Source organism: Ranitomeya variabilis, chromosome 4, assembly GCF_051348905.1.
Source record: "Ranitomeya variabilis isolate aRanVar5 chromosome 4, aRanVar5.hap1, whole genome shotgun sequence".
In the NCBI taxonomy this organism is placed as follows: Eukaryota; Metazoa; Chordata; class Amphibia; order Anura; family Dendrobatidae; genus Ranitomeya; species Ranitomeya variabilis.
This window is the reverse complement of record NC_135235.1, coordinates 258,005,604-258,017,840: the sequence shown is the minus strand read 5'-3', so window position 1 is coordinate 258,017,840 and position 12,237 is coordinate 258,005,604. Positions and strand designations below refer to the sequence as shown.

The following is a 12,237-nucleotide window of genomic DNA, read 5'->3' as shown; positions in this document are numbered from 1 at the left end:
GCTACTACACCAGCCTGACAAGAGAGATCATCAATCCACAGGAATGAGATGTCAGGGTGCACTAAAAAAGGCCTTTCCCCTACCGCTACTATACCAGCCTGACAAGAAGGATCATCAATCCACAGGTATCAGAGATGGTCAGGGTGCACCAAAAAAGGCCTTCCCCCTTCCGATACTATACCAGCCTGACAAGAAGGATCATCAATCCACAGGAATGAGATATCAGGATGCACCAAAAAATGCCTTCCCCCTACCGCTACTATACCAGCCTGACAAGAAGGATCATCAATCCACAGGTATCAGAGGCGTCAGGGTGCACCAAAAAAGGCCTTCCCCCTACCGTTACTACACCAGCCTGACAAAAAGGGTCATCCATCCACAGGTATCACAGAAGTCAAAAAAATAAACAATTTGCTCATTATTACGCTACCTGCACCAATCTAACAGGAACGGGTCATTAAACGACTGACCTCCTATGTGCATGGGTTCAGAGATCTGAATGCACCTGACGAGGCAATGCTCAGTGATACAATTCTTGCTCCTTTGCCTACTGGAGTCACTGCTGTTTCCCTTAGATAGCCATAGAGTTGGACCAGTTGCCTGCTGTCGTAGCCTATCCACGTAATGAAACGACGAGTGCTGTATTTGGACATGTTAGATGGACACAAGTGTTGTATTTGGCTGTAGTTTTCCTGACTGTTCAACCCCTGTTCATAAGATTCTTCACATCCTCTGATCCTTGCATCACGATTCTTCACACCCTCTTCTGACCTCTTACATTGATGTGTCTCCTCAATGTCTCTTCAGATCATGGCATGAGAATGTGGCCTTTCAGTGCATAACCCATGGACACACTCAGGAGTGGGGCCATAATGGGGGTTGTAGTGTTATAGTAATAGAATTGCATCATGGACATGTACAGTGTCATGGTTCCACCCCTTATTGTCTGGGATACAGTTACAGACAGTACAGATGTCCAATCTGGTATACGGGCGTGCTGAGCTGTCAAGTGTGTTGATTGACAGCTCGACTATCCAATCTGAGACTGTGAGGTGTCAGCTGTCTCCAAGTGTTCATGATCCCAGATAATTGCCATGCTTCTTAACTGAGCTGTGTCTCCAAGAACTCTGCCAAACGTACATTCAGGCTTGTGACGCTTGTGCTCCTTATGCCTTGAGTTCTGTATGCTTGATCTTTTGTTGCCTGACCTTGGACTTCGTTCAGACCATCCGCGTGTTTAACCCCTTCAGCTATGATCCCTTATCCTCCCGTTACTCAGACCTCGGAAACGTTACCTGACTACGCTTTTGTCTCTTCCGTTTATGACATACGCTCCTGGCTTCTGACCTTGGACTTAGTGACCATTGTGACTCACGGCTTGGCCGTGAGAAGTGACTAACGTCACATACAGTAGTTGGGTCATGTTGGGAGTTGTAGTGTTCTTTGTATAGAATATGATTGCATTATGCTCATGTCCAGCAGTCATCCATAGGCTTCTTATAATGATGCAGGATCCAGCTCATATTAATGATCCGCCGGCTAAGTAACACTATGAACCATTATAATTTGCAGCTGACATCATCACAAGTGACTTTAGTAAATGAGCGCCAAATAGAAAATCGCATCAAACTTTGATTAATGGCAGAGTTAAGTAATTTCCCAACAAGCCGCTGTCTGCGACCCGCTTTGTGAACATCATGTATATGACCTTACATGAAGCAAACTTCATAACTGGGAGACGTTATTCTCAATACATTACATTTACTGATACTTTTAATTAGCCAATTAACCCCTTAGTGACAGAGCCAATTTGGTACTTAATGACCAGGCCAATTTTTACAATTCTGACCACTGTCACTTTATGAGGTTCTAACTCTGGAACGCTTCAACGGATCATGCTGATTCTGAGATTGTTTTTTCGTGACATATTGTACTTCATGTTAGTGGTAACATTTCTTCGATATTACTTGCGCTTATTTATGAAAAAAATGGAAATATGGCAAAAAAAATTAAAGTTTTGCAATTTTCAAACTTTGTATTTTTATGCCCTTAAATCAGAGAGATATGTCACAAAAAATAGTTAATAAATAACATTTCCCACATGTCTACTTTACATCAGCACAATTTTGGAAACAAAATTTTTTTTTGTTAGGGAGTTATAAGGGTTAAAAGTTGACCAGCAATTTCTCATTTTTACAACACCTTTTTTTTTTAGGGACCACATCACATTTGAAGTCAATTTGAGGGGTCTATAAGATAGAAAATAACCAAGTGTGACACCATTCTAAAAACTGCACCCCTCAAGGTGCTCAAAACCTCATTCAAGAAGTTTATTAACCCTTTACGTGCTTCACAGGAACTGAAACAATGTGGAAGTAAAAAATGAACATTTAACTTTTTTTTGCAAACATTTTACTTCAGAACCATTTTTTTTATTTTCACAAGTGTAAAAACAGAAATTTAACCATAAATGTTGTTGTGCAATTTCTCCTGAATACGCCGATACCCCATATGTGGGGGTAAACCACTGTTTGAGCGCACCGCAGAGCTTGGAAAAGAAGGAGCGCCGTTTGACTTTTTCAATGCAGAATTGGCTGGAATTGAGATCAGATGCCATGTCACGTTTAGAGAGCCCCTGATGTGCCTAAACAGTGGAAACCCCCCACAAGTGACACCATTTTGGAAACTAGACCCCTTAAGGAACTTATCTAGATGTGTGGTGAGCACTATGAGCCCCCAAGTGCTTCACAGAAGTTTATGAAGTAGAGCCGTGAAAATAAAAAATCGCATTTATTTACACAAAAATGATTTTTTCGCCCACAAATTCTTATTTTCACAAGGGTAACAGGAGAAATTAGACCACAAAAGTTGTTGTGCAATTTCTCCTGAGTATGTTGAAACCCCATATGTGGGGGTAAACCACTGTTTGGGCGCACCGCAGAGCTTGGAAAAGAAGGAGTGCGTTTTACTTTTTCAATGTAGAATTGGCTGGAATTGAGATCGGACACCATGTCGCGTTTGGAGAGCCCCTGATGTGCCTAAACAGTAGAAACCCCCCACAAGTGACCCCATTTTGGAAACTAGACCACTTAAGGAACTTATCTAGATGTGTAGTGAGCACTTTAAACCCCCAAGTGCTTCACAGAAATTTATAAAGTATAGCCGTGAAAATAAAAAATCCTTTTTTTTTCCTCAAAAATGATATTTTAGCCTGCAATTTTTTATTTTCTCAAGGGTAACAGGAGAAATTGCACCCCAAAATTTATTGTGCAATTTATGCTGAGTAGGCTGATACCCCATATTTTGGGGTAAACCACTGTTTGGGCGTATGGCAGAGCTCGGAAGGGAAGGTGCGCCGTTTTGGAATGCAGACTTTGATAGAATGGTCTGCGGGCGTTATGTTGCGTTTGCAGAGCCCCTGATGTACCTAAACAGTAGAAACCCCCCATAAGTGACCCCATTTTGGAAACTAGACCCCCCAAGGAACTTATCTAGATGTGTGGTGAGAACTTTGAATGCCAAACTGCTTCACAGAAGTTTATAATGCAGTCGTGAAAATAAAAAAATATTTTTATTTCCACAAAAAAAGATTTTTTTTTAGCCCCCAAGTTTTTATTTTCACAAGGGTACAAGAGAAATTGGACCCCAATAGTTGTTGTCCAATTTGTCCTGAGTACACTGATACCCCATGTGTGGGGGGGGGGGACCACTGTTTGGGTGCACGGCAGAGCTCAGAAGGGAAGGAGCACCGTTTTGGAATGCAGACTTTGATAGAATGGTCTGCGGGCGTTATGTTGCGTTTGCAGAGCCCCCGATGTACCTAAACAGTAGAAACCCCCCACAAGTGACCCCATTTTGGAAACTAGAGCCCCCAAGGAACTTATCTAGATGTGTGGTGAGAACTTTGAATGCGCAAGTGCTTCACAGAAGTTTATAATGTAGAGTCGTGAAAATAAAAAATTAACAAAAAGAGATTTTTAAGCCCCCAAATTTTTATTTTGACAAGCGTAACAAGAGAAATTGGACCCCAAAAGTAAAGTTGTTGTCCAGATTGTCCTGAGTACACTGATACCCCATGTGTGGGGGAGACCACTGTTTGAGCGCATGGCAGAGCTCGGAAGGGAAGGAACGCCATTTTGGAATGCAGTCTGCGGGCATTATGTTGCGTTTGCAGAGACCCTGGTGTACCTAAACAGTAGAACCCCCCCCCCCCCCAAGTGACCCCATTTTGGAAACTAGACCCCCCCCAAGGAACTTATCTAGATGTGTGGTGAGAACTTTGAATGCCCAAGTGCTTCACAGACGTTTATAATGCAGAGTCGTGAAAATAAAAAATATTTTTTTTCCACAAAAAAGATTTTTTAGCCCCCAAGTTTTTATTTTCACAAGGGTAACAGGAGAAATTGGACCCCAAAAGTTGTTGTCCAATTTATCCCGAGTACGCTGATGCCCCATATGTGGGGTAAACCACTGTTTGGGTGCACGGCAGAGCTCGGAAGGGAGGGAGCACCATTTGACTTTTTGAGCGCAAAATTGGTTGTGGCGTTTAGAGACCCCCTGATGTACCTAAACAGTGGAAACCCCCCAAATCTAACTCCAACCCTAACCCCAACACACCCCTAAGGCTTCTTTCACACTTCAGCTGTTTGGCGTCAGTCAGCTCCGACATAGTGACGAATCGACGGATCCGTCACAATTGTTGAGAAAACGGTTCTAACGGATCCGTTTTATTGACGGATCCGTTACTTGGGGGTTGTCTGGGAAAAGTATCTACTTTTTGGAGCATGCGCAATTGAAAAAGCTGATTGTGGGGAAAGGTTCCGCCGAAATGACGGTAACGACGGATCCGTCGTCCATAGTCGGCCATTCTATGGAATGACGAACGCGACGAATCCGTCGCGAACCGCCATTTCGGCGCAGACAAAAAATGTTACAATGGCCATCAATGTCTAGATGACGTCCGCCAAATCTCGACGGATCCGTCGCATGGCGGATGGAACGGACGACCCTCCGCCATAATCCGTCGCTAATGCATGTCTATGGGAAAATAGCGGATCTGCCAAAAAAAAAAATGCGGATCCGCTATTTGACGAAAATGGCGGTTTCAGACTGACGCCAAAAGACTGAAGTGTGAAAGAGGCCTAACCCTAATGCCAACCCGATCCATAATCCTAATCACAACCCTAAGGATAATCGCAACCCTAACCCCTAAACAACCATAACCCTAATCAGAACCCTACATCCAACACACCCCCTAATCCTAATCTCAACCCTAACCTCAAACCTAACCCTAATCCCAATACACCCCTAATCCCAACCCTAACGTTAACCCTAATCCCAAACCTAACCCTAATCCCAAACGTAACCCTAATGCCAACCCTAATCCAAACCCTAATCCCAACTCTAACCCTAACTTTAGCCGCAACCCTAACCCTAAATTTAGACCTAACCCTAACCCTAATTTTAGCCCCAACTCCTCTCTCCTGCCGGCCGGCAGATGGCAGCAGAGAGCGGGCGCACTGCGCATGCGCCCGCCATTTTCTTTCCATAGGAAGAAGCCGGCCGGCAGGAGAGGACGCAGGAGGACCCAGGGACACCGGTAAGTATGCTAGGGTCCCCGAATCCCCCTAGCCTGGCTGGGACGTCAGACGGCCAGAGCTTACTGCGCAGCACAGTAGTACACAGCGCAGGCGCCGGTTTTGAAGCGTAAACAGCACTGAGGGGGCGGCGCCGAAAGCCACTGAAGATTGGAGTGACGGCAGAGTAGCGGTTCAAGCTGGGGAGTGAGGACCCGCCTCCCTGGCTAAAGACAGGTATTTTGGATAAGTTTCAAAACGCTTTATTTTGGGAATACTTGAACCAAAAACTAAAAGAGCCACCTTGTTAGAATGCAGCATCACTGCTGCACAAAGTGGCTCTTTTAGTTTATAACGGCTGGAGGGGGATGACAGTGGCCCTTTAAGTACCCTTAGCGGCCGCCATTAAAAGGCGTATCGGCGGTCGTTAAGGGGTTAAAAAAAAGAAAACTTTTTCAGCAATTAAGAACAGCAGCTAAGCAGTGCTGTAATGTAAAGAATTGTGGATAGATAGCGCAGCAGCCTCTAATGGCACAGAAGGTGAATATCAGAACTCCCCAGCGATTTATGGGGAGAATGTATTACAGTATAGGGAGTGGGCAAAGGAGCAGAGTCCTCTCTCTATATATATTGAAAAGCTTACAAGAAAAGTTGGAATAATTTGCCCTCTTCACCCATCCATAAATATACATTTACAAAATACAAAATTCTCAAAATATATAATTATTTAATCCACAAATTAGATGCTGTGAAGAAAGCAAGAATCAAAACTCTAATCGCACTTTTTCGTTGTAATTGCCACTTTTCATTAGCTACCCTCCCCCAAAATAAGAGGTGATCAAGTCAATCATTTATACCCCAAAATTATACAACTTAGTCCACAATAAACAAGCCCGAAGTTATAGGTCTTGGAAAACGGCAACACTTTAAAAAAAAAAAATTATATAGGCACTGGGGTTAAAAAAAAAAAAATTGCAATTTGGTCTTTTTAGAGGGAATTGTACTATCAACAGACTTTGCATACATCAACAAAACTGGGGAATAGAAGAAACTTTGCAATATATCAAAGTTCTTTCTCCACTTCACACTGAACTTGCCAAACTCAACAAATCAACAACAAAAAACAGCTCGAGAAGATATACGGTACTAACAGCACAGCGAGCTGTCAGGCTACACAAGCCATTATTTCTTATGGAGAGGGGAGAGGTGAAGGAACAAGCAAAGGGAGACACAGAAATATAAAGCTGGGCTTTCCAACAAGTCTTTTACCTCACCCAGAGCTGAATTCATATCTACACTGCTCAGTACTGCCATATGTCTTCCAGGCAGCTGATTCTTACTACGTGCTAACTAAAGAATGAAGAGCAAGAATCCATCTCGCTGTGTATGGGAAACCATGATATTCCATAGAGAAATTAGAATCAGGACTGAAATAAAATGAAATACGCCCATGATTATTTTTTATCCATTCTCTGGAGACAATTTGATTGACATAAGTCGAGAATGAAACACAGTAGAGTACGGTATCATGTCGTATGGACTGTGCTGTAGTAAATGAGAAACTATTAATATGCCAAAATGGTTCTTTATTGTTCCAACCAGTTTTGGCACCTTTCTCAACGTAAAAAGCGGAATATAGGTATGATGCAATTTCTTCATATCCGTAAGAAGACCATGGCTGGTCAGGGTAGCCAGACTCCGCTCTAAATGAAGGTTATGTCAAGATTCAGTGACCCCGGAGATGTAGAGTTTGGGGTGCTGCAGTATTAATCCCCAAGGGCAAAAAATTGTCTGTACTACTGGAAAGTACAGATAATAATCCATGAGATTTTTTGGAGCCATGTAACTGAAGAATAGAGACAGCGAATGATCTCCACCTTTTATTTCTTCTTGACCATGAATTTTTATGGTAGGTCATATCTATAAGCACCACTATTTTTGGTTTTGGCACCGAAGTATGCTTCCTCCTGGACATTTAATAATCCAAAACGTCTTTTAATGCACCAAGGAGCAGGTGCACAAGGACAGAATTTAATGAATACATGAAAAATAGGGAGGAAACTCCGCGCACATCTAAGAATTGCTATTAAGCAGCATAAGCTCAGGCCTCATTTACATGTTTGTGTTTTACAGATACAACATGCATCCAGTAGTCTTGTTGTGCAGTCTTCATGTCCATGTTATTTCAGGACCGTGGGTGTGCAAAAAAAAAAAAAAAATCATGGCGTGATGCCATGTATTATAGTCTTCCACACAAGTCCATGGAACCATAAATATCACGGTCAGCACACCAATGTCATCTGTGTGTGCCACCCATTATTAAATATTGTATTTAGAAGCTTTATTTTTTTTATTTCTTACATGAAAATCGCAGATGACACTCACCAAACACTGATGAAAATCAGTCCACATCTGTGGAAAAAAAACACAAAACGAACGTCTGAATGAGGCTTAAGACGACGCAGGTTTGTTTGGTCTGCGGCCATGGACGCATATGTTAATACATATTTTTCCTTTATCATACAGGACTGTAAATTGATTTTTTCCATTCTTCACACACTGGGTCCATAAGTAATAAATGCAAAACAGAAGACCGGTCCATAACTTTTTTTTTTTTTTTTTTAATTTTCAGCAATGCCAATGACGGCAGAGCATTTTACACTTATCTACTTGTGTCGCTGCAGATACGTCTTCTGCTCCAAATATAATTAAGTTGCAGGAAGGAGTTTTCCTGGAGTCTTCTGTCGTGAATTGGACGGCGCAGCATTATTAGTCGGCTCAGCACGTTGGATTCTGCCAGAAGCAGCCTCCCCGGTGACCCTTTTACTGTCAGGATGAGATCAATGCAGACTCCGGGCTGGGATTCTGTACAGGGGACGCTGAATGATTTGCATGCAAGCCGCTAATCTTTTATTTTGCAGCCACAAGCCGCTAAACAGGGATTACACTCCCCCTGGTGTAGAGGGAATGGTTAATTGCTTCTTATGGAGGAGGATTTGTGTTTGTCCTGACTTGTAATAATATAAGCCTGTATGATCTCCAGCCTTATCGCTCGCCACTTCCACATACAGTCACATGATAAACTAATCATTCCAGAATGGGGACACGTTCCGGCAAATAAAATGCAATAAAAATGAATTCTACACGGAATTTGCTGTAGACATCAAGTCTGGTGTGAAGATCCTGGGGTACAAACCAAACCCGTGACGTGTAGAGGACGCATCATGTAGCAGAATGACGAAAATGTGACTACAACCGCTCCATCAGAATTCACAAAATATTGTCCCAAAAACTGTGCCAGACAGATAGCCCCCCGAAAATAGAAGCACATGAATAGTTCCACCAATTTGTGTCCTAAATATTGACCCATTATTAATCTGTACAGTAACCGTGCCACCAGAATGCTCTCGTGATTAGTGCTACAAAAAGTTCTGGTATGTTCACACTTGGTAGATCTGCCATAGACTTTACTCCATGCATTGCAAAAAGTAAATTCTCCAAAAGAAATCGGATTTTAAAAGCGTCGAAATGTTGCCGGACTATGTAGATAAGATTTGTTGGAATCTTGTACTGCAGAGTCTGTGTGAATGTACCCCAATTGTGCGAGAGTGACCCCTACAGTAATAATGTCATTTTACCCAGGCTGGCAGCACAATTTGGCAGCATTAACACTTACCGCACCTCCTGTATCTCTTCCTTTTCCTGATCACGGATCCCCATGTATTCTCCGCTCCCACAGCCCGGCAGGCAGAGGTATGAACCAGTCACCTCTCACACATGTAACTATTAATAACCGGGGCGATGACCGCTGCGTTTTATTAAGGTCTCGGTGATGAATTTACTACTCAGCAAACCATTCATAGACATGAGGCACAGCAGCGACGTCCAACACGCAGCATTACCTACACTAATACGGTCAGCACAATCAGCTCTGCTACATTCCACTGCAACAAAGTACATGGATTATATGGATACTACATCGTCGCACGTTCGTCTGCATTAATGTTATACAAATTCCTATAACTACAAAGTAAAAACTTTCTAGCCTTAAAGGGGTTGTCACATAAGGATGGGCCTTGTATCACACAGACACCGAGGAGCATCTAGCTCCATCTCCCACCCCACCGAAAATCCCCAGTAAATGAGGACCAAGATCATATTATAAAAAGGAGTTTAAGTCTTAATGTATACTGACAACTATTCCTGCCATTGCCCCAAGTGTACAGTTGTGTTCAGAAGTTTACATACCCCGGCAGAATTTTTGCTTTCTTGGCCTTTTTCAGAGAATATGAATAACACCAAAACTTTTTCTCCACTCATGGTTAGTGGTTGGGTGAAGCCATTTATTGTCAAACTACTGTGTTTTCTCTTTTTAAATCATCACTTTGCTCCTTCCACCTCTCAATAATAACCCTTCACAGAAGATGGGGGAAGACAGAGGAGGGTAAAACATTATGAACGGACTTGTTACCCCCGGAGGCTCCTAATACAGGACCACGCTGGTATCAGTGAGCTCTGCACCACCAGCCATTATATCCGGCATTAGTAGACAGTCAGCATGGCGGGGGTCCAGACTTATACATCGGTGGCAATGGAGAAGGAGGTTATACACCGATGGGCGATAAGTCGTCACTTACATGACATTTTTCACCGCAACTGGACATTTTCTGTGATGCAACCTGCATTGCTCTTGTTGTGATAAATTACACTTATACAATGGCTAGAGAGGAGTCTAGATGCATCCACCGCTGCACACGGGGGGTCTGTGAGATTAATGCATCATGGCCGACCCTGTGAGAAATGGAATTGCAAGAAAATGAAGATATGACACAGTCTCTGCAATGTCATCATCATTTATTGATTTATTTTTCTTTTTTCCTTTCCCAGACTCCATAGCTCATTGGGAAATAGGAAGTAAATTCTGCAGGAAAAAAATGAAAATATAAGGAAAGGGAGAACACACGTCTTTTTTTTTTTCTTTTTTTTACAAGTTTCATTTTAAAAGTTTCCTGCCATTCCACATGAAGAGAGCACAGGAATTCAAGTATGTCGTGGAGGGCAGTAATACAAAAAGGTTTCGTTAAAAAAAACGAAAAAAAAAAAAAAGCAAACCTTTGCACATGCCAGTCCCCCTGGCACCAATCACTTTGGTAAGGCTAAACAATAGGTGCAAACAGATTTCACATACAGGGCAATTATCCTCTCACGCGTAAGCAGGAGGATGGGGGGTGCAAAGTAAAGTTGGGGTGTAACCTGGCAAACAGTTACCTCCCTCGAATCTCAAGTCAGCAATTAAAAACAAATCCCAGTGCTGCTTTTTCGAAAAAAAAAAAAAATATATATGTTTTGCACATGAATGCATGAAGGAAAAATAGAAGGAAAAAAAAGCATCTAAAGCCTGTGATAAAACATCTGCAGTCGCTAAGCTTAAAACAAAAATAATATACAAATATATATTTGGTAATATATATCATATATTATACAGACAGATCATAAAAGAGCGGTCCACAAATCAGACTTTGCTTCAGGTCCCAAAATTAGAATAGCGCATCTCGGAGAAAGGGACGTGGTTACGACGGGAGTGGCAAAAAAAAAAATAATATATAGATCTAATCCCAAATACAGATTTTCAGATATTTTCAATATCTTTTCAGCTTGGTGTCCCAGTGGGAAGAACAAAAGGGGTGAAGGAAAACAAAAAAAGGAAAAAAAAAAAAAAAAGGATGTAGCAGCAAAAAAAAAAAATAAAAAAAATTATATATATATATAAAAAAGACTGATACATTGTTGTAGTCAACTTGTCGCCAGCTTGTAGTGAAGTCTTGATGTTTCCCGTCCGTCTGCTCTCTGGCACGGATGAGCCCGACGGTCTCCGGACTGTAACTGTCGGCCCTCGTAAAGAAAATATAATCCCCTTTTTGTTTATTCCTCGCCGGGTGAGCTTGTCGATGCGCGTGACATTAGTTAAATATATGTACAGAGTTTCATCTGCGGTGGTCTCCAGAATGACAAACCTCTCTGTGATTCACGGCCGCGTCATTGGTCGGCGCTCTGCTTCTCTCTCATCCACGCGTGGATCCTCTCCTTAAGTTCTGGCACTGAAACAAAAGTATTCAAAAGATTTTACATTCATGGGGGGAAAAAAAATGTATAATACTTATTCTAAGCATAGGCGAGGAACTTGCGTATATCTGGGGGTCCGATCGCTGGCACCACTACACATTTTAATTAAATGCATGCACTTGGGGCTAAAATTAATTTTTGTAATTGGGCATCATTAAAAAAAAAAATCTGCCCCACTTTCTTTGTTTCCTCAATTTTAAGTGGTCATAAATCAGCTGAAAGGAGCTTAAAAAAAAAAAAAAAATTAAAAGGAGATTTTTGTGTACTCACCGTAAAATCCTTTTCTCCGAGCCAATCATTGGGGGACACAGGACCATGGGTGTTATGCTGCTGCCACTAGGAGGACACTAAGTAAACACAGAAAGAATAGCTCCTCCCCTGCAGTATACACCCTCCTGCTGGCTCTCAGTGAACCAGTTCAGTAACAAAGCAGTAGGAGCTTAATATTTAACAAAACCAAGTTAACTCAAAAAACCAAAGCCAATAGGCTAACAGGGTGGGTGCTGTGTCCCCCAATGATTGGCTCGGAGAAAAGGAT

At 42.2% G+C, this 12,237-nt stretch overlaps 1 protein-coding gene across 2 annotated transcripts in view; it reads right to left on the bottom strand.

The window, feature by feature from the left end:
- Nucleotides 1-10,413: 10,413 nt before the first annotated feature.
- Nucleotides 10,414-12,237, bottom strand: part of UBE4B (ubiquitination factor E4B) — a 73,533-nt gene continuing 71,709 nt past the window's right edge. For both annotated transcript variants that reach the window (XM_077249656.1, XM_077249655.1), the window contains one exon: nucleotides 10,414-11,674. In XM_077249656.1, coding sequence (XP_077105771.1) covers nucleotides 11,613-11,674 — 62 coding nt within the window. In that variant the 3' untranslated portion in view covers nucleotides 10,414-11,612. The remainder of the gene's footprint in view (nucleotides 11,675-12,237) is intronic.